This window comes from Bombina bombina, chromosome 3, assembly GCF_027579735.1.
Source record: "Bombina bombina isolate aBomBom1 chromosome 3, aBomBom1.pri, whole genome shotgun sequence".
Lineage (NCBI taxonomy): Eukaryota > Metazoa > Chordata > Amphibia > Anura > Bombinatoridae > Bombina > Bombina bombina.
This window is the reverse complement of record NC_069501.1, coordinates 1,249,820,323-1,249,843,374: the sequence shown is the minus strand read 5'-3', so window position 1 is coordinate 1,249,843,374 and position 23,052 is coordinate 1,249,820,323. Positions and strand designations below refer to the sequence as shown.

The following is a 23,052-nucleotide window of genomic DNA, read 5'->3' as shown; positions in this document are numbered from 1 at the left end:
CTCAATAGCATTTTATGTTTATAGAGGTTGTCTGCTCTTCCATCGTTTTTTTTTTTTTTAAATCCATCCTCTCCAAGTTCTATATTCTTCAGCTTTCAGAATTAGTATTTGCCCTGTTTAAATGATGCTTTAAACAAGAATATACAGAGAGATCTTATTTTTCTCTATTGATCATTCCTACATGGTTATAAGTTCAAGATCTTTACAAGCTGATATGAAAAAAATCAAAAGAAGCGCAGATCAGACACTTGGGCCCCCATTTATTACGAAGAAAGAAAGAAAGAGAAACAAAGAGATAAGAATTTGTGTATGTCCCAGATTACAAATCCAGTTTACATGCCTCTAATTTACATCAATCTCCCAGATTTACAAACCATTTGCAAGCCTCTAATTTACATCAATCTCCCAGATTTAAAGGGACAGTCAAGTATAAATTAAACTTTCATTATTCAGATAGGACTTTTAATTTTAATCGACTTTCCAATTTACTTTTATCATCAAATTTGCTTTTTTCTCTTGGTATTCTTAGTTTAAACTAAACATAGGTAGGCTCATATGCTAATTTCTAAGCCTTTGAGGGCTGCCTCTTATCACATGCTTTTTAAATCTCTTTTCAACACAAAGAGACAGAAAGTACACGTGGGCCATATAGATAACACTGTGTTCAGGCACAGAAAGTTATTTAAGATCTAGCACAATACAATGCTAAATTTAAGGCAATAGATAATAAACAGTCACAGTCATGTGATCAGGGGGCTGGAAGAAGGTTCCTAGATACAAGGTAATCACAGAGGTAAAAAGTATATTAATATAACAGTGTTGGTTATGCAAAACTGGGGAATGAGTAATAAAGGGATTATCTATCTTTTAAAACAATAACAATTCTATGGTTGACTGTCCCTTTAAGACCAGTTTACAAGCCTCTAATTGACATCAGTGTCGCATATTTACTCAACAGTTTACCAGCCTTTAATTTACAACTGTCTCACATATTTTAAAACAGTTTACAAACCTCTAATTTACATCAATCTCTAAGATTTACTAACCAGTTTACACACCTCTAATTTACATCAGTTTCCCAGATTTACAAACCAGTTTACAAGCCTCTAATTTACATCAGTTTCCCAGATTTATAAACCAGTTTACAAGCCCCTAATTTACATCAGTTTCCTAGATTTATATACCAGTTTACAAACCTCTAATTTACATCAGTTTCCCAGATTTATTAACCAGTTTACAAACCTCTAATTTACATCAGTTTTCCATATTTACAAACCAGTTTACAGGCCTCTACCTTACATCAGTTTCCCAGATTTATAAACCAGTTTTCAAGCCTCTAACTTACATCAGTCTCAAAGATTTACTAACCAGTTTACAAACCTCTAATTTACATCAGTTTCCCAGATTTACAAACCAGTTAACAGGCCTCAAATTTACATCAGTTTTCCATATTTACAAACCAGTTTACAGGCCTCTACCTTACATTAGTTTCCCAGATTTACAAACCAGTTTACAAACCTCTAATTTACATCAGTTTCTTAGATTTACAAACCAGTTTAAAAGCCTCTAATTTACATGTTTCCCAGATTTATAAACCAGTTTACAAACCTCTAATTTACATCAGTTTCCCAGATTTATAAACCAGTTTACAAGCCTCTAACTTACATCAGTCTCAGAGTTTTACAAACCTCTAATTTACATCAGTTTCCCAGATTTATAAACCATTTTACAAACCTCTAATTTACATCAGTTCCCCAGATTTATAAACTAGTTTACAAACCTCTAATTTACATCAGTTTCCCAGATTTATAAACCAGTTTACAAACCTCTAATTTACATCAGTTTCCCAGATTTATAAACCAGTTTATAAACCTCTAATTTACATCAGTTTCCCAGATTTATAAACCAGTGTACAAACCTCTAATTTACATCAGTTTCCCAGATTTATAAACCAGTTTACAAACCTCTAATTTACATCAGTTTCCCAGATTTATAAACCAGTTTACAAGCCTCTAACTTACATCAGTCTCAAAGATTTACAAACCAGGTAACAAGCCTCTAATTTAAAATAGCCTACCAGACTTGCAAGCACTAGCTCTCCATCCTTGCTCACCCAGGTGTTTCCTTTAATATAGAAAAATAGCCTTGGTCCCAAACGGTCAGAAAATGGAGAAGTGCTGTGGTCTTTAAGGGGTTAATATTAAAATCTAAGGGTTTATGTCCCTTTAATATTAGAAATAGTCTGGTACGCAAACACTGGCCTTAAATACCAAGTATCCAGCCAGTGAAACGCAAACATTTCTGTGTAATTCTGCTAACAGCCGGCTTAGAAAAATTACATATTTAAAAATATACATTTTTTTAATTTATTCAAAAAGCACATTCAGTCACCAGAAGTAATAGCTGCACATAATTTAAATGTCACAGCTTATTCTTAAATGTAATGATTGAGTTTTGATATTTTAACATTGTTTTATAATTTCAGTCACCCACTCAATAGCATTTTATGTTTATAGAGGTTGTCTGCTCTTCCATCTTTTTTTTTTTTAACTCCATCCTCTCCACGTTCTATACTCTTCAGCTTTCAGAATTAGTATTTGCCCTGTTTAAATGATGCTTTAAACAAGAATATACAGAGAGGTCTTATTTTTCTCTATTGATCATTCCTACATGGTTATAAGTTCAAGATCTTTACAAGCTGATATGAAAAAAATCAAAAGAAGCGCAGATCAGACACTTGGGCCCCCATTTATTACGAAGAAAGAAAGAAAGAAAGAGAAACAAAGAGATAAGAATGTGTGTATGTCCCAGATTTACAAATCCAGTTTACAAGCCTCTAATTTACATAAATCTCCCAGATTTAAGACCAGTTTACAAGCCTCTAATTGACATCAGTCTCACATATTTACTCAACAGTTTACCAGCCTTTAATTTACACTGTCTCACAGATTTTAAAACAGTTTAAAAACCTCTAATTTACATCAATCTCTAAGATTTACTAACCAGTTTACAAACCTCTAATTTACATCAGTTTCCCAGATTTACAAACTAGTTAACAGGCCTCTAATTTACATCAGTTTCCCAGATTTACAAACCAGTTTACAGGCCTCTAATTTACATCAGTTTCCTAGATTTATAAACCAGTTTACAAGCCTCTAATTTACATCAGTTTCCCAGGTTTGTATACCAGTTTACAAACCTCCCAGACTGCAGCCACTTCCAGCCTGCTCTCCTTCATGCTTGTCTCTCCCATGCCACAGCCACTGCCCTGCCCCCTGCCTCCCAGCCCTCCCACCTCCCAGCACCTGGAAGTTGCTGCGCGTCCGTGCAGCGGGTGCGCCAAAGGCAAGCTGTCTGTGCCTGGACCGCGTCCAGCGCCACTAACCCTTGCTCCCACAACCACCGCCACTATGACACCAGCACCCTCCTCCATCTCAACACCGGTAGATCATCTGCCTGCCACCACGCATCCCGCAACTGCGCCTTCTCCTCCCTCCGAACCACTAACCTGCCAGTCACCTCTCACGCCTTCTCCTCCCTCCAAACCACTAACCTGCCAGTCACCTCATGCAAAAACAACCGCAACCACCTAAACTGCATCCTCCTCAACACCCGCTCCGTCCGCAAGCACACCGTAGAAATCTGGAACCTGCTCAACTCCACCTCCCCAGACGTTGCCTTCCTTACTGAAACCTGGCTGAACCCCACATCAATGCCGGACATCGCCATCGCCATCCCCAACAGATACAAGATCTCCCACAAGGACCGCAGCAACCGACCGGGAGGAGGCATCGCCATCATCCACAAACACTCCCTCCACGTCACAACCAGCTCCGACTACCACTCACCAGGCTTGGAACACCTACACTTCAAGATCCAGGTCAGTCCCAACACTACCCTCCGTGGCACCCTCATCTACAGACCTCCCGGACCTCGTCCTGCCTTCTGTGACTCCATCACCGACCACATCGCACCCCACGCCCTCCCCTCAACAGACTACATCCTCCTCGGTGACCTCAACTTCCACCTAGACAACACCAATGACCACAACACTGCCAACCTCTTAGAAAACCTTGGAACCATCGGTCTAAAGCAACTCGTCAACTCCCCAACCCACTCAGCCGGACACACACTCAACCCTATCTTCTCTGCAGGCAACCACACCTCAATCAACCACATCACCGAACACCATTGGACCGACCACCATTGCATACATTTTTCCTTCAACAAACCCACCGCACACCTCCGGCAGCACCACCCACCCCACAGAAACTGGAACAACATCACCGAAGACCAACTGCACTCCACCCTGAACAAGTGCCCCCCAGCCACCTCCACAGATGCCAACTCCTCCGCCCGCAACCTCCACCACTGGCTCACAGACTGCGCCAACACCCTCACCCCTCTCAAGAAACCGTCCAACCGCCATCCCACCAACAAGGCTAGTTGGTTCACCCCTGCCCTCCAGGACTCCAAACGCCACTGCAGACGATTGGAAAGGACTTGGAGATCCAGCAAGACCCCCTCAAATAAAACAGCCTACAAAGAAGCCATCACTACCCACCACCACCTCATCAAAACCACCAAGAAGACAGCCATCCAAGATAGAATCAATGCCAACGTCCACAACAGCAAGGAGCTGTTCACAGTCATCATGGAATTCTCCAATCCCAACAGCAACACCAACGACATCCTGCCCTACCAGGACCTCTGCGATAACCTCGCAATGTATTTCCACCGCAAGATTGTCGACATCTATGACAGCTTCGCGCCCCAGAACTCACCCACCACAGCCTACCCACCAACTCCCACCAATACCTCACCCAAATACACCACCGCCTACCCCCCACTGACCATCTGGAGCCCCCTCACCACAGAGGACACCATCAGGATCATGAGATCGATCCACTCCGGAGCACCCTCAGACCCATGCCCGCATCACATTTTCAACAAAACGGTTGACACCATCGCCCCCAAGCTCTGCAGCACCATCAACTGCTCCATCGAAACCTGCACCTTCCCGGATGACTGGAAGCACGGAGAATTAAAACCCCTACTGAAAAAATCCACGGCTGACCCCAAAGATCCGAAGAACTATCGCCCAATCTCTTTGCTCCCCTTTGCGGCCAAAGTCATCGAGAAGTCCATCAACGCGCAACTCGTTGACTACATTGAAGCCAACCACATCCTGGACCCCTCCCAATCCGGTTTCAGGAGCAACCACAGCACCGAGACCGCCCTCCTCGCTGCCACAGACGACATCCTTGCCCTACTCGACTGAGGAGAGACCGCAGCCCTCATTCTCCTAGACCTCTCAGCAGCATTCGACACTGTCTTCCACCTCACCCTCCGCAACCGACTACACAATGCCGGCATACACGACAAAGCCCTGGAATGGATCACCTCCTTCCTCACCGGCAGAACCCAGAAAGTTAGACTCCCACCCTTCACCTCCAAGCCCACAGAAATCAGCTGCGGTGTACCCCAAGGCTCTTCTCTGAGCCCCACCCTATTCAACATCTACATGGCCCCTCTCTCCGCCATCGCTCGACGACACAACCTCAACATCGTCTCCTACGCCGACGACACCCAGCTAATCATCTCACTCACCAGTGACCCCACCACCGCCAAGAGAAACATCCACGAAGGGCTGACAGCAGTCGCCACCTGGATGACCTACAACTGCCTAAAGCTGAACGCAGACAAGACCGAAGTCCTCCTCCTCGGTCCCACCACATCCGCGTGGAATAATTCCTGGTGGCCCACAGCCCTCGGACACCCTCCAACCCCCCCCCACCACGAACCATGCACAAAATCTAGGCGTCATCCTGGACTCATCGCTCTCCATGGACCGGCAAATCAACGCCGTCTCTTCTGCATGCTTCCACACACTTCACCTGCTGCGAAAGATCTTCAAATGGATCCCAACCAAGACCAGGAAGACTGTCACTCACGCCTTCGTCAGCAGAAGACTGGACTATGGTAATGCATTCTACGCCAGCACCACAATCAAGCTCCAAAAGAGACTACAGCGCATCCAGAACTCCTTGGCCAGACTAATCCTTGACATCCCTCGTCAATGCCACATCACCAAATACCTGCGGGACCTGCACTGGCTTGCCATCAACAAAAGAATAACCTTCAAGCTTCTCACCCACGCATTCAAGGCCCTCCACAACATCGGTCCCGAATACTTGAACCACCGCGTCACCTTCTACACCCCTGCCAGACAACTTCGATCGGCCGACCAAGCCCTCGTTGTCATCCCCCGCATCAGGAAAACCACAGCGGGAGGCAGATCCTTCTCTCACCTGGCTGCCAAGACTTGGAACACCTTCCCGCTGCACCTTAGACAAGCTACCGCCCTAACTAAGTTAAGAAAGGACCTCAAGACCTGGCTCTTCGACTGATCTACAACCCTCAGTGCCTTGAGACCCTTACGGGTGAATAGCCGCGCTTTACAAGAACCCAATAGATAGATAGATAGATAGATAGATAGATAGATAGATAGATAGATAGATTGATTTATAAACCAGTTTACCAACCTCTAATTTACATCAGTTTCCCAGATTTATAAACCAGTTTACAAACCTCTAATTTACATCAGTTTCTCAGATTTATAAGCCAGTTTACAAACCTCTAGCTTACATTAGTCTCAAAGATTTACAAACCAGGTTACAAGCCTCTAATTTAAAATAGCCTACCAGACTTGCACGCACTAGCTCTCCATCCTTGCTCACCACCTCTCACCCAGGTGTTTCCTTTAATATAGAACAGCTCTTAACAGTAATTAGGTGCAGCTGTCACTAATGATCCAGGATAGAGAAACTACTTCACATTCACAGCCTCTATACTGACACTCTTCTACATTCTGCCACACTTTTCCAAAACTCATTTGCTCATTTACCACACAGTTTCTTTTCTCAGTGTTCCCTTTGTCATCACTCATTTCAGTTCACCTTTCCTTATATCACACCTATTTCTCTTCTCCCTTACCTTCTATGTCCATTCCCGCTCCTTTAGATTATAAACTTGAGAGACACTACCTGTAGGCCACTTTGTATGTAGGTAAACTACTGTTAATTGTGCTCAAGGGCAGGGCATACCTCTCATTTTGTATAACTCAATTATTGCTTGTTATTTACCCTTACAAATGTAACATCCCAGTATTGTACGTATTAGTGTATGTAATGCATCCCACTGATGTTCTAAACTCTGTATAGCACTGGGTAATATATGGGTGCTTTATAAATAACTAATAATAATAAAGTATGTGTGTATGTGTGTGAGTATGTGTGAGTATGTGTGTGTGTATGTGTGTGTGTGTGTGTAGTGTTCATGGAGAGTGTGTGTATGTATGTGTGTTTGTGGAGTGTGTGTGTGTGTGTGTGTGAAGTGTTTATGGAGAGTGTGTGTGTATGAATGTGTAGGGTTCATGGCGAGTGTGTGTATGTATTTTTGTTATGGAGTGTGTGTATGTGTGTAGTGTTCATGGAGAGTGTGTGTATGTATTTTTGTTATGGAGTGTGTGTATGTGTGTAGTGTTCATGGAGAGTGTGTGTATGTATTTTTGTTATGGAGTGTGTGAATGTGTGTAGTGTTCATGGAGAGTGTGTGTATGTATTTTTGTTATGGAGTGTGTGTATGTGTGTAGTGTTCATGGAGAGTGTGTGTATGTATTTTTGTTATGGAGTGTGTGTATGTGTGTAGTGTTCATGGAGAGTGTGTGTGTATGTATGTGTGTTTGTGGAGTGTTTGTAAGTATGTATGTGAGTGTGCGTGTATATGTTTTTGTGTTTGAGTATGTGTGTGTATGTCTGTATGTATGAGTGTATGTTTATTTGCATATATGTGCTGTGTATGTGTGTGAGCATGTGTGTGTACATGTATGAATTTTGTGTCTGTGTGTATTTATATATTAGACATATATTTACTGTGCGTTTGTTCCAAAAAGCAAATCAAGTAGTCCGTTAAAAAATAGACAAAGGAAAAAACGGTATAAAGGTGGCAACAACTATTCTGTAGGAGAGAATGTTTTTAATAGTGGAAATGTACACTATTAATTAACTATATCCAGAAATTTTCTTGTCAGTTTATTCCTGTGTCAGACAACAAATATGTAAGCTTCAGCTTTGTTCTTGGCCAAACCTGACCCCATACAATAATTAAAAAAAATATATCTTTCTTTGTGCTGATACTGGCTTGTAGCACTAGCACCAACTACTATTTTATTTAAATATAAGCTGCTGTTCAGCTGCTCCTCTACTGCCATGAATTTGTTTCCCATAAGAAATAAGTTGTTACCAAATTTCCATCAATGGATGAATTATGTTGTCAAAATTAGGACAAACCAAATAAACTCAATAGCAAACCTGGAATTTTTTTTTTATTTTTTATTTTACATTTTTTCATGATGAACTATTTGTTAAAAATTAAAACAATTTTTTTGTCTGACTACGTCTGGTATATACTTAAGAGAAATGTGTGTTTTAATAACAGAATCTTAATTACAACTGTCAAGTGTCCCTGATTTTGAGGTTTATTGCTGCAGATTTGTAAGCTAAAGTTCAGATTCTTTAGCTATCATTCTTAATTAGTGCTGTGCTTTGAAACATTCAGAGTGTGAAGATAAGGAAAAATATATTTGAAGAGCTAAATGGAAAAAAAAAATGTAATAAATATTTATAAATGTTTACACCATATAGGTCTGAATATTTTTCATGACTTGAAACGTAAGACTTGAGGACATAAAAGAAAATATAATTAAAATGTTATTTTTAATTTTTACACAATGTCTAGACCCTGTAGAAAAGAAACGTCTTTTGATGCTTTTGAAAGTTAATAAAGAGATGCAAAGAAATTCAGTCGTGCTGAGCATTCATAAAGGAGTTATCAAAAAAGAAAAAAAAGTATGACATTGTGCAGTTATTTTAGCTATTTTTACACCTAGATTACAAGTTTTGCGCTAAACAGGGTGCGAAATGAACACAACAAAAGTTGCGTTTTTTCACCCTCCATAGAGCTGCCATTACGAGTTTCTGAGAAGCCTCCTTGTGCGTGCGATATGGTGGCGATAAGCTCCATACTGCAAAAAAGCCAAGGGCTGCTTTGACATTTCCCCCATAGACATCAATGGGGAGAGAGTGTTAGAAAAAACACCTGAAGTGCGGAATGAAAAATCTCCGTAACACAATCCCATTGATGTCTATGGGGGAAATAGTTATGTTTAAACCTAACACCCTAACATAACCCCCAAGTCTAAACACCCCTAATCCGCCACCCCCGACATGGCCGGCACATAAAAAAAGTTATCTGCCGCCGCCGATATTGCCAACACTAATAAAAGCTATTAACCCCTAATCCGCCGCTCCCCGACATCGCCACCACTATAATAAAGTTATTAACCCCTAAACCTTCGGCCTCCCACATCTCCGTCACTAAATAAACATATTAACCCCTAAACTGCCACCCCCCACATCGCAAAACACTAAATTGAACTATTAACCCCTAAACCTAACACCCCCTAACTCTAAATTAAAATTACAATATAACTCTATTTAAATAAATAAAAACTTACCTGTGAAATAAATATAAACCTAACATTAAACTATAAATTAACCTAACATAACTAATCTAATAAAATAAAAAATACTACCAATTAAAATATCTAAAATACAAATTTAAATAAAGCTAACACTAAGAAAAAAAATGTAAAAATCTAAATTACAACTAAAAAAAAACAAATCCTACAAAAAATAATTAACACTAAAATCACGAAAAATAAAAAACACTAAGATTACAAAAAAATAAAGGAAATTATCAAAAATAAAAACAATTACACCTAATCGAATAGCTCTATAAAAAATAAAAAAGCCCCCCAAAATGGCTAAATGCCATTTTAAGGGCAATGCCTATACAAATGCCCCTTTAGGGGCAATGGGTAGCTTAGGTTTTTTTAGAGTTAGGTTTTTTTTTTATTTTGGGGTTGGTTGGGTGGGGGGGTTTTACTGTTGGAGGGACTTTGTATTTTTTTTACAGGTAAAAGAGCTGATTTCTTTAGGGCACTACCCTACAAAAGGCCCTTTTAAGGGCTATTGGTAGTTTATTGTAGGCTAGGGGGTGTTTTTTATTTTTGGGGGGGGCTTTTTTATTTTTATAGGGCTATTAGATTAGGTGTAATTGTTTTTATTTTTTATAAGTTCCTTTATTTTTCATGATTTTAGTGTTAATTGTTTTTGGTAAACATTTTAGTTGTAATTTAGATTTGTAATTTTGTTTCTTAATGTTAGGTTTTTTAAATTTGTAATTTAGATATTTTAATTGGTAGTATTTTTTATTTTATTAAATTAGTTATGTTTGGTTAATTTATAGTTTAATGTTAGGTTTATATTTATTTCACAGGTAAGTTTTTATTTATTTAAATAGAGTTATATTCTAATTTTAATTTAAAGTTAGGGGTGTTTTAGGTTTAGGGGTTAATAGTTTAATTTAGTGTTTTGCGATGTGGGGGGGTGGCAGTTTAGGGGTTAATAGGTTTATTTAGTGGCGGAGATGTGGGAGGGCCGGAGGTTTAGGGGTTAATAACTATATTTAGTTGTGGCAATGCCGGGGAGCGGCAGAATAGGGGTTAATAACTTTATTATAGTGACCGCGATGTAGAGGTATACGGGGGAATAGGGGTTAATATATTTAAATAGTGTTGGCGTTGTGGGTGGGCGGTAGATTAGGGGTTAATAAACTTTATTAAATAGTCGCAATGTGGGTGGGCGGCAGATTAGGGGTTAATAGGTTTAATATAGTATTTGCGATGCGGGAAGGTGGCGGTTTAAGGGTTAATAGGTAATGTATGGGTGTTAGTGTACTTTGTAATATTTTAGTTATAAGTTTTGTGAAACATTTTTGTTACACAAAATCCATAACTACTGCTTTCAGATGGCGGTATGGATTGTTTCGGTATAGGCTGTAACACAAGCATTTTAGCCTAACCGCACAACCTGTAAAACCGGTGCAATGAAAATCCCATGCAAAAACGTAATTTTTTTGAGTGCGGGATGGACGTTGCGTTACAGGCTAAAATGCTTGCGGTATAGCAATACCGACACGACTCCCAATAGCAGCGTTAATGCTTTTACGCTGAAATTGCCATTTTTTAAAAGCCACAACCGAAAACTCGGAATCTAGGTGTCATTTTAGATAAATCCATAAATCTTTATTTTTTATTTTTTAATGTGCATTATAAAAAACAATAATAAAAAATAAAAATAATCATGAAAAAAATACTTTCTAGAAAATTGATAAAAAATTGCATTTTTGAAGCTACATTAGAGCTCCTTTTATTGCATAACTTAATACCCATTTTTTATGGGTTAATAGTTTAATTTAGGATGTTGCAATGTGGGGGGTTGGTGGTTTAGGGGTTAATAGGTTTATTTAGTGGTAGTGATGTGGGAGGCCAGAGGTTTAGGGGTTAATAGCTTTATTTAGTTTTGGCGGAATAGGGGTTAATATATTTATTATAGTGTGGGCTCTATTTTAATTATGTTAAAGTTAGGGGGTGTTAGGTTTAGGGTTACGTTAGGGTTAGGTTAGGGTTAGGGGTTAAAGGGACAGTCTAGGCCAAAATAAACTTTCATGATTCAGATAGGGCATGTAATTTTAAACAATTTTCCAATTTACTTTTATCACCAATTTTGCTTTGTTCTCTTGGTATTTTCATATGCTAATTTCTTAGACCTTGAAGCCCACCTCTTTCAGATTGCATTCTAACAGTTTTTCACCACTAGAGGGTGTTAGTTCACATATTTCATATAGATAACACTGTGCTCGTGCACGAGAAGTTATGCAAGTTATGCTTCAAAAACGTGCTCGTGCACGATTCCCCCATAGGAAACAATGGGGCAGTTTGAGCTGAAAAAAAACCTAACACCTGCAAAAAAGCAGCGTTCAGCTCCTAACGCAGCCCCATTGTTTCCTATGGGGAAACACTTCCTAAGTCTGCACCTAACACCCTAACATGTACCCCGAGTCTAAACACCCCTAACCTTACACTTATTAACCCCTAATCTGCCGCCCCCGCTATCGCTGACACCTGCATTACACAATTAACCCCTAATCTGCCGCTCCGGACACCGCCGCCACCTACATTATAGCTATGTACCCCTAATCTGCTGTCCCTAACATCGCTGACCCCTATATTATATTTATTAACCCCTAATCTGCCGCCCCCAATGTCGCCGCTACCTACCTACACTTATTAACCCCTAATCTGCCGACCGGACCTCGCCGCCACTATAATAAATGTACCCCACCCAACATTACAACCCACCACCCACATACCCCTAATCTAACCCAAACCCCCCTTAAAAAACCTAACACTAAGCCCCTGAAGATCTCCCTACCTTATCTTCACCACGCCGGGTATCACCGATCCGTCCAGAAGAGGCTCCGAAGTCTTCATCCTATCCGGCAAGAAGAGGACATCTGGACCGGTAGACATGTTCATCCAGGCGGCGTCTTCTATCTTCATCCATCCGGCGCGGAGTTTAGTTAATTTATTGATAGTGTAGTTTTAGGTTTAATTGTAACTTAGGTTAGGATTTATTTTAAAGGTAATTTTGTAATTATTTTAACTAGGTAGCTATTAAATAGTTAATAACTATTTAATAGCTATTGTACCTAGTTAAAATAAATACAAAGTTGCCTGTAAAATAAATATAAATCCTAAAATAGCTACAATATAATTATTCGTTATATTGTAGCTATATTAGGGTTTATTTTACAGGTAAGTATTTAGCTTTAAATAGGATTAATTTATTTAATAAGATTTATTTTATTTCGTTAGATTTAAATTATATTTAACTAAGGGGGGTGTTAGTGTTAGGGTGTAGGTAGGTAGCGGCGACGTGGGGGGGGCAGATTAGGGGTTAATAAATCTTATGTAGGTGTCGGAGGTGCATAGGTAGTTTATGGGTGTTAGTGTACTTTAGAGCACATTAGTTTATTATAGGCTAACGCCGGTTCATAAAGCTCTTAACTCCTGATTTTTTTCTGCGGCTGGAGTTTTGTCGTTAGAGTTCTAACGCTCACTTCAGCCAAGACTCTAAATACCGGTGCTAGAAAGATCCCATTGAAAAGATAGGATACGCAATTGACGTAAGGGGATCTGCAGTATGGAAAAGTTGCGGCTGGAAAGTGAGCGTTAGACCCTTTCCTGACTGACTCTAAATACCAGCGGGCAGCCAAAACCAGCGTTAGGACCCCTTAACACTGGTTTGGACGGCTAACGCAAAACTCTAAATCTAGGGGTATGTTTATTACTGAACTTATTTAATCTGCTATAGGAAAAATATTCCCTTCTTTTTTGTGGATCGTCCACATGAGAGAAGGGGCAGGTATTAAACACTCATCAGAGTGTGTAATGATGCATACGGGCCTGCGGACAAACAGATCCGCTACCGTATGCAGCAAAGGCATGTAGACAACAAGTTGAGAATCTTGTCTGCACGCCACTTGATACACGGGGCCCTTAGTCTGTACATGGAGCCCAAAATTATTTGTTTTGTGAATGACCATTGAATGGTTGACTTCACCCTGGTAATTGTAAATTGTAGAGACTATGTAATGGCGAATGTTACTGATCTCCTGTTTCTCTTTTGTTTTGTTTACCAGCTTCTGTAATGAAAATTGTAAAAAAATAAAATAAAAAAAAGATTAAAAGTTCTTTAAAAAAAATAATAATAAACAAATTATAATTTGAGCTAATTTCTTCTTTGTAAATTGTTTCCAGAAAAGTGTCATGACAAATTAAACCATCTCTTATTTTAATGAAAATTGTGACCGGTTTAATGGTTTTGAGCAATGGTAATGCGAAAATGTGACATTCTGACAGTGGCATTATCGGCCACAAAATTTTCGGGGGCAACTTCCAGTTGTGACCATGATGTCAGAAACCAGCTTAAAAATGAGGTGTGCCAAGTCATGAAACAAAAATAAGTTCATCACTCTGTAATACTTTCCAGTGTTAAAAAACCAATAGCACTATGTTTTAGTGACCATTATCCTTTTGTTAGAAGATCTTCTAAAGATCTTTTTATGAGACATTTTTTTTTTTTTTTTAAATGTTTCTATGTTATTGTAGTGAGCAAAATAAAAGCTTCTACCACTTGTTGCTCTGTGTATGACTCTGAGAAGTATCCTAGATAATACTTAATAGAGTGTATTGTTCAACTGATATTTTCTTCTAATGTGTTTCAGGTTGTTGGAGATAAAGTATTAGAAGAGGAGATAAGCTTTCCGGTAAGTTCATTTAGTAATTATTTTGTGTCTCCCAGAAATGTATACAATGTAGCTGGGATCCTGTTTGCGTGGCAAAAGATCAGATACATTTGTAGGTCTTTCATAAGTGATCCTCACCCACACTACACAGAAAAAGTAGAAATTACAGTGCTAAGAACAATAGAAGTTACATTAGTATCCTCTAGGTATTAATAATAATATAATAAAACACTGCTAAGTTAGTATATTGCATATAGTATATATGAAAGAAAGAAGCATGACAGTAAGTTTAACAAATAACCTTAACCCCTTAATGACCACAGCACTTTTCCATTTTCTGTCCGTTTGGGACCAAGGCTATTTTTACATTTTTGCGGTGTTTGTGTTTAGCTGTAATTTTCTTCTTACTCATTTACTGTACCCACACATATTATATACCGTTTTTCTCGCCTTTAAATGGACTTTCTAAAGATACCATTATTTTTATCATATCTTATAATTTACTATAAAAAAAATTATAAAATATGAGGAAAAATGGAAAAAAACACACTTTTTCTAACTTTGACCCCCAAAATCTGTTACATATCTACAACCCCCAAAAAACACCCATGCTAAATAGTTTCTAAATTTTGTCCTGAGTTTAGAAATACCCAATGTTTACATGTTCTTTGCTTTTTTTGCAAGTTATAGGGCAATAAATACAAGTAGCACTTGCTATTTCCAAACCATTTTTTTCCAAAATTAGCGCTAGTTACATTAGAACACTAATATCTTTCAGGAAACCCTGAATATCCCTTGACATGTATATATTTTTTTTTAGTAGACATCCCAAAGTATTGATCTAGGCCAATTTTGGTATATTTAATGCCACCATTTCACCACCAAATGCGATCAAATACAAAAAATCGTTCACTTTTTCACAAATATTTTCACAAACTTTCGGTTTCTCACTGAAATTATTTACAAACAACTTATGTAATTATGGCATAAATGATTGTAAATTTTTCTCTGGGATCCCCTTTGTTCAGAAATAGCAGACATATATGGCTTTGGCGTTGCTTTTTGGTAATTAGAAGGCCGCTAAATGCCACTGCGCACCACAAGTGTATTATGCCCATCGGTTAAGGGGTTAATTAGGGAGTTTTTAGGGAGCTTGTAGGGTTAATTTTAGCTTTAGTGTAGTGTAGTAGACAACCCCAAGTATTGATCTAGGCACATTTTGGTATATTTCATGCCACCATTTCACCGCCAAATGCGATCAAATAAAAAAAAACGTTAAATTTTTCACAATTTTAGGTTTCTCACTGAAATCATTTACAAACAGCTTGTGCAATTATGGCACAAATGGTTGTAAATACTTGTCTGGGATCCCCTTTGTTCAGAAATAGCAGACATATATGGCTTTGGCGTTGCTTTCTGGTAATTAGAAGGCTGCTAAATCCTGCTGCGCCTCACACGTATATTATGGCTAGCAGTGAAGGGGTTAATTAGGGAGTTTGTAGGGAGTTTGCAGGGTTAATTTTAGCTTTAGTGTAGAGATCAGCCTCCCACCTGACACATCCCACCCCCTGATCCCTCCCAAACAGCTCCCTTCCCTCCCCCACCCCACAATTGTCCCCGCCATCTTAAGTACTGGCAGAAAGTCTGCCAGTACTAAAATAAAAGGGTTTTTTAAATTATTTTTTTTTAGCATATTTACATATGCTACAGTGTAGGATCCCCCCCTTAGCCCCCAACCTCCCTGATCCCCCCCAAAACCGCTCTCTAACCCTCCCCTCTGCCTTATTGGGGGCCATCTTGGGTACTGGCAGCTGTCTGCCAGTACCCAGTTTGCAAAAAAAAAGTGCTTTTTTTTATTTTTTTGTTTTTTTTTCTGTAGTGTAGCTTCCCCCCCACACAGACAAACCCCCACCACCTTGCTTATCATTTTTTTTTATACTTTTAAGACCGTTTTTTAACGTGATTTATTAAAGATTTTTTGTAGTGTAGCGGTTCCCACCCGCTCCCTCCCCGTGCACGCGCCCGCCCCCGCCCTCCCGTGCACGCGCGCGCGTCCGCCTCCCGGTCCGGCTCCCACCCACCAACGCCGCAAGCCACCGATCTCCGGTGCAGAGAGGGCCACAGAGTGGCTCTCTCTGCACCGGATGGCTTAAAAAGGTTATTGCAGGATGCCTCCATATCGAGGCATCACTGCAATAACCGGAAAGCAGCTGGAAGCGAGCAGGATCGCTTCCAGCTGCTTTCCACACTGAGGACGTGCAGGGTACGTTCTCAGGCGTTAACTGCCTTTTTTCTGAGGACGTACCCTGCACGTCCTCAGTCGTTAAGGGGTTAAAGGGACATGGAAACCCAATTTTTTTTCTTTCATGATTCAGACAGAGCATGCAAATTTAAACAATGTTCCAATTTACTTCTATTAACTCATATGCTTTGTTCTCTTGGTACCTTGTTGAAAAGGATACGTAGGTAGGCTCAGGAGCTGCTGATTGGGGGCTGCACCTATATGACTCATGTTATTGGCTCACTCCATGTGTTCAGATAGCTTCCAGTGGTGCTTCTTCAACAAAGTATAGAAAGAGTATGAAGCAAATTAGATAATAGAAGTAAATTGCAAAGTTGATTAAAATTGAATTCTCTATCTGAATCATGAAAGGAAAATTGTGGGTGTCATGTCCCTTTATGACTTAAGGGAAATTAACATAAAGAGGCCCATTTATCAAGCTCCGTATGGCGCTTGTGGGCCCGTGTTTCTGGCGAGTCTTGAGACTCGCCAGAAACAGCAGACCGCTAAAGACCGCTGCGCCATAACCCTGCCCGTCTGCTCTGAGCAGGCGGACAGTAATCACCACAATTCAACCGGATCGAGTACGATTGGGTTGATTGACAGTCTCCTGCTGGCGGCCGATTGGCTGCGAGTCTGCAGGGGGCAGCGTTGCACTTGCAGCTCTTGTGAGCTGCTGGTGCAATGCTGAATACGGAGAGCGTATTGCTATTCGCATTCAGCGATGTCTGTCGGACCTGATCCGCACTGTCAGATCAGGTCCGACAGACATTTGATAAATAGGCCTCAAATAGTTAAAAACACATCACGAGCTGGCTAGGAGATATAATTGCTATGTATTATATTGTTATATAAGTAAATTGGATCAGGGGAAGGGTCAGGGGAGTTATTTACAAATTGCTTAAAGGGGCATGAAACTCAAAATTTTTCTTTCACGAATTAGACAGAAAAAGGGATTTTAAACTTATTTTTCAATTTGCTTCTATTAGCTCAATTACTTCATTCTCTTGGTATCCTTTGTTAAAAAGCATATCTAGGTAGGATTAGGAGCAGCAATGTATTACTGGGAGCTAAATGCTGATTGGTGACTGCACAAAAATGCCTCTTTTTATTGGATCACCAGATTTCTTCAGATAGCTCCCAGTAGTGCATTGCTGTTCAAAAAAGGACACCAAGGGAATGAAGCAAATTAGATAAAAGAAGTTAAATTGGAAAATTGTTTAAAATCACAAGCTCAATTTAAATCATGAAAAATAAGAAAAATTAAAATGTTGCACTGGCTTCCCCTTATCAAGATACCAGCCTTATATAATATACTTATATAGCAAAATAATACATAAGAATGATGACATCTTTCAGCATTGCAGAACTTTGATATTATATGTTTTATGGATCTCTCAGTGCCAGTCAGATGCCTCATGCTCCGGTGCCTAAACAGAAAGCAAAGCACGTTCCAGCTTTTCTGGTTTAATTGTTTTTACTTCTGTATGACAAGATGTGCGACTCAATTGGTCCAGTTCAATAGCACAGAAAGTACTTTTTCCACCAATGAGCTTGTTTTATCACACCTTATGGGAAAAAGAATCAAGCAGGTCACAACAGGTTTGTCATCCAGTGCCTCAGAATGGAAGTTCAAGTCCATTCCCACAGGTACCAATATGCCTCAAACTGGTAGAAATACAATGATGTGATTATAGAAATGATGGTTGTTTTATACAAGTTTCTTAACTATCTGCTAGGCTGTATAAGTATTAGTAATATATATTGTTTTAAACTATTTGCCACATTCTCCAGTCTTTATATATGAGACTTTTTGTACAGGTCTGTCAAACAGATATGATAATGAGGTCCTCATTTCTACAATTTACCAATAGTTCTGGAAGTTGTTCAACAGCCAGGAATTAACAGGACAGTCACTATAAAACTTGTTTTACATAGTGACACTTTTACAGACTACTGAGGCCATTTTTATTCTAGCTGTCACAAATTATTAAGGCTAGATACAGTCCTGGCATTTGCCCTATAGAGTAAAACAGTTTTAACAATTGTCAATTAAAGGGACATTATACCCATATGCTAAATCACTTGAAAGTGATGCAGCATAGCTGTAAAAAGCTGACAGGAAGCCTGAATATCTCTATGTAAAAAAGAATGTTATTTTACCTCAAAATGTAAAACAGCTCACAATAGTAAGTGCTTTGTGAACAGTTATCCTTCAGCTACTGTCAGCTGAGTGTTGAAAAAAAAAGAAAAAAGAACCAATCAGCTTCATCACATTTTGCTTTACTGTGAACTCATATTATTTCAATGAAATCTTCTTAAAGGGACACTGAACCCAAATTTGTTATTTCGTGATTCAGATAGAGCATGCAATTTTAAGCAACTTTCTAATTTACTGCTATTATCAAATTTTCTTCATTCTCTTGGCATGTTTATTTGAAAAGCAAGAATGTAAGTTTAGATGCCGGCCCATTTTTGGTGAACAACCTTTGATCTGTCCTTGTGGCTTCTATAACATGGGAAAACATCCTTTCAGACAAATCAGTTATATCTGTATATATATGTGCAAGTCATCCTTAATAAACATCTCTTTTCTCATAGCTGACATTTGGACATTTGGGACAAGTCGTAGATAAGAAGAAATCCATCACTCTACAGGACATTAGCTCAGTGAGTAAAGCTTATTTACGAATATTTCAATCAAATATATTCATATTTTTATTGACAAGAGATTATATATTTGAAATAAGATTTAATGAGATATCAGATCTAATAACATTATGGAGCTGAATATATCATAGTTGCTATAATAACTTGTCAGAATAAATCAGGAGCAGGAAAATGGTATTAAATGTGTAGGTATTCCTGAGGCAAAAGTCTGCACAACAAGAGCACTTAGTTTCAGTCTTCAGTCGTCAGATCTGGGGGTATGGGCCATGCTCTGGGGCATTGTTTAGGTTTTCAGGGTGGGATATGGCTACTCTAGGGCAGGGTTTTCATTTTCTTAAAGAGATTTTAAGGAGAGATAACAGAAATAACAGCAGGAAGCTATGATATAATATTGAACAACAATCCAAACAGTATGTAATGTCCCTTTAACAGTTCAGAATGTTTAAGAAATGTACTGAAATGTTCACCCATCACCATTCATCCCTAGTTTTATTTTATATTTTGTACGTTTCATAAAATTGATCAGTCTCAGGAGAGATACATACATTACAATAGAAAGCTAAAAAAAAGAAAAACAAAGAGTTTGTGTGATTTCTCTCTGTGCAGTCAAGCCAATATCTGTCACTAATACTTTAGCATCCTCCTCACTCTGTGTAGTGTGGAAGAGTCACATCCTGAACCTCCTATAGTTCATGTTGCTTTATTCTGTGGGCAGTTCCTTTATACAAGACCTATTGAAAGCTTTATTACCTGGGATTTAAACATACTTTATTTTTCTAAAAGGTTTAGCTGAACACTAGACTTTATTTACAAAATGCAACTCCCATATTTTTTATTTATTTAGAGTCCATAACAGTGTTAACATATAGGAGCCGATTTATCATCGGTCTGTCCGACATGTTCCGCTTAGCATACGCTATTAGCGTTTATCATTGCACAAGCAGTTCTTGTGAACTGCTTGTGCAATGCCGCCCCCTGCAGATTCGCGTCCAATCGGCCGCTAGCAGGGGGTGTCAATCAGCCCAATCTTATAGGATCGGGCAGATTGATGTACGCAGCCTCAGAACAGGCGGACCAGTTATGAAGCAGTGGTCTTAAGACGGCTGCTTCATAACTGCTGTTTCCGGCGAGCCTGAAGGCTCGTGCAGAAACAGGGGCATCAAGCTCCATTCGTAGCTTGATAATTCATTGTATTTATCCGTATTTATAACTGACTATGGGTACTATTTCATGTTTATGAGATCTTTAGTTCAGTGTAGATACAGGTTTATGTCTATGAATTTCCTTATTTTGTTTTTTATATAAACTGAAAACCAAGGTTTAAAATTGAAAATTCTGTTGTAGCTGCCATACAAATTAAAAATATATATACATCACATAACATTACTGGTGACATGTCATCATTCATAGCATTACCGTTGACATCACATGTGACATTAATAGCATTAGTGATGACATCACACGTGACATCATTAGTGCCATTATTGGCTACATTGCAGGTGACATAATTAATAACATTACTGGACAAAGGTGATATTATATGTGACATAATTAATGACATTACTGGTGACATCATGTGACATAATAACAATACTTGGGACATCACATGTGATATCATTTACATCTCTTCAGACTTAATATACTGTTATAAGATGTCTGCATTCTGATGTGTAGAGAAAAGGCAGAAGCCTACTTACAGTTAGTACAATCTGGCAGTAACTTTATGGCAGATTAATGGATCGTATTATCAAATGTTTTTCATTCAAACCCAGAAAAACTAAGATGGAGACCAGGATGTCACAGTAAATCACAGTATACGCATAAGTGCAATAATAAAGTGGAACATTAGAGGGAGGACAATAACTAACGTAAACACATAAAAAATGTTTGCTTAAGGTGTAATACTTTGCATACAAAATGTGATCTATTTAATCAAATGCCTGTGTTCAAAATATATATTTTGGAAACGGCACGTGATAGAATCAATGAACATAGATCAAACATTAGGTGCGGTATCAAGGACGTCCCTGGTTCCTCTCATTTTTTAGAAAAAAAGCCATGGCATTAGTCTATTATGTTGGCAGGTCATAGACAGTGTCAAAAAACCCAGGAGAGGAGGTAACTGGGAAACTATGTTAAAACAAAGGGAGATATTTCGGATTTATAAATTGGATGCTATGATTCCGAATGGGTTAAACCGAGAAAAATATGTTCCTGTTTTCTTATAAAATCCTAGAGATCAATCTATATAAATAGATTAAATTGATTAAATTGCAGTTGATACCTTTGTATATATGATACTATATATTGCAACATTGTGTGTATACATATTGTTACATTGTTTTTAGTGTGGCTGCTAGATGGCAGTGTATAGAAATAGTTACATTTTTTATATAAGGTATATGGTTTAGCACACAAGTTTGTTGTTGCTGGTAAATGGGTGTGTATTTAAGCACAGTGTATTCGAACTATTGCCATAGCATGATCAAGGGTAAATAACCCAAAACGTTGCTGTCTGTGATATTTTGGATTCTGATGTTCCAATAAACAAAGAATTTACTACCTTCAATAGTACTGTGGGATTGTTGGATTTGTTGGAAATCATTCAATTACCCCACAATTACATTACCACTTTTTTACACTTTTTCATTTGTGCTATGAAAACTCCCCCGCATGGAGATCATTCAATACCAATGTTCCAATAAATAATAAAACATTTTTTTTCTAAAGGTTTTTCAAATTCAGCCCTATGGACCTGTTGTTGAGTCTTTTTATTTGCCATTTTTAACTGGCTTTTTCAATGTTTAAAGGACCACTCAATGCAGTAGAATTGCATAAATATCAAGTGCATAATAAAAAGACAATGATTTAACACCTTATTTCAAATAAGCAGTAGATTTTTCTCTGACAAATGTAATTTTCTCTCATTTTCCGGCCCCCCTGACATACATCAGCCAATCACAGACTAGTATATGTATACCCTGTGAGCTTTTGCACATGCTCATTAGGATCTTGTTCCCCAAAAAGTGTGAATATAAAAAATGTGAATATAAAAAGATAAAAAGTGCACAATTTGATAATGGAAGTAAATTGGTAAGTGTCTTAAAACTGCTGCTCTATCTGAATCATAAAAGTGTATTTGGACTTGAGTGACATTAAACCCAATTTTTTTCTTTCATGATTTAGAAAGAGCATGCCATTTTAAACAACTTTCTAATTTACTTCTATTGTCTAATTTGCTTCATTCTCTTGATATACTTTGCTGAAAAGCATATCTAGATAGGCTCAGTAACTGCTGATTGGTTGCTGCACATAGAGGCCTCGTCTGATTGGCTCACCCATGTGCATTGCTATTTCTTTAACAAAGGATATCTAAAGAATGAAGCAAATTAGATAATAGAAGTAAATTGGAATGTTGTTTAAAATTGTATTCTCTATCTGAATCATGAAATAATTTTTTTGGGTTTAGTATCCCTTTAAGCTCTAAATCTATATTATGTGTTTGGCCCACTTATCTAACTTTGCACCCTGATACCTGGAGTAAAATGTACTTCAAGTTTAGCTTTGTTGTCTACTAATAAAAATGACTTTTACAAATGAATAAAAGTTTTTTGAAGCTGATAAAATATTGCAAATCTCTAGTCAATATAAATGGACAATGAGAGAGACTAATACAGAAGCAGAATATGTATTGGCTACTTAGCTCACAAATACCAGCCAAGATGTGTTAAATCCTTATATGTAAACAGACCTCAGAGTCAAGCTGGAAGGGAATCGATAAGAAGCTTAGGACCACATACTTTGCTCTGGGGTAGTGAAAGCTTTTG

General features: G+C 38.6%; 1 protein-coding gene across 4 annotated transcripts in view; it reads left to right on the top strand.

Moving 5' to 3' along the window:
* Nucleotides 1-23,052, top strand: part of PDE2A (phosphodiesterase 2A) — a 1,131,360-nt gene that overhangs the window by 923,115 nt on the left and 185,193 nt on the right. For all 4 annotated transcript variants that reach the window (XM_053708776.1, XM_053708774.1, XM_053708775.1 and 1 more), the window contains 2 exons: nucleotides 14,254-14,295; nucleotides 19,157-19,225. In XM_053708776.1, coding sequence (XP_053564751.1) covers nucleotides 14,254-14,295; nucleotides 19,157-19,225 — 111 coding nt within the window. The remainder of the gene's footprint in view (nucleotides 1-14,253; nucleotides 14,296-19,156; nucleotides 19,226-23,052) is intronic.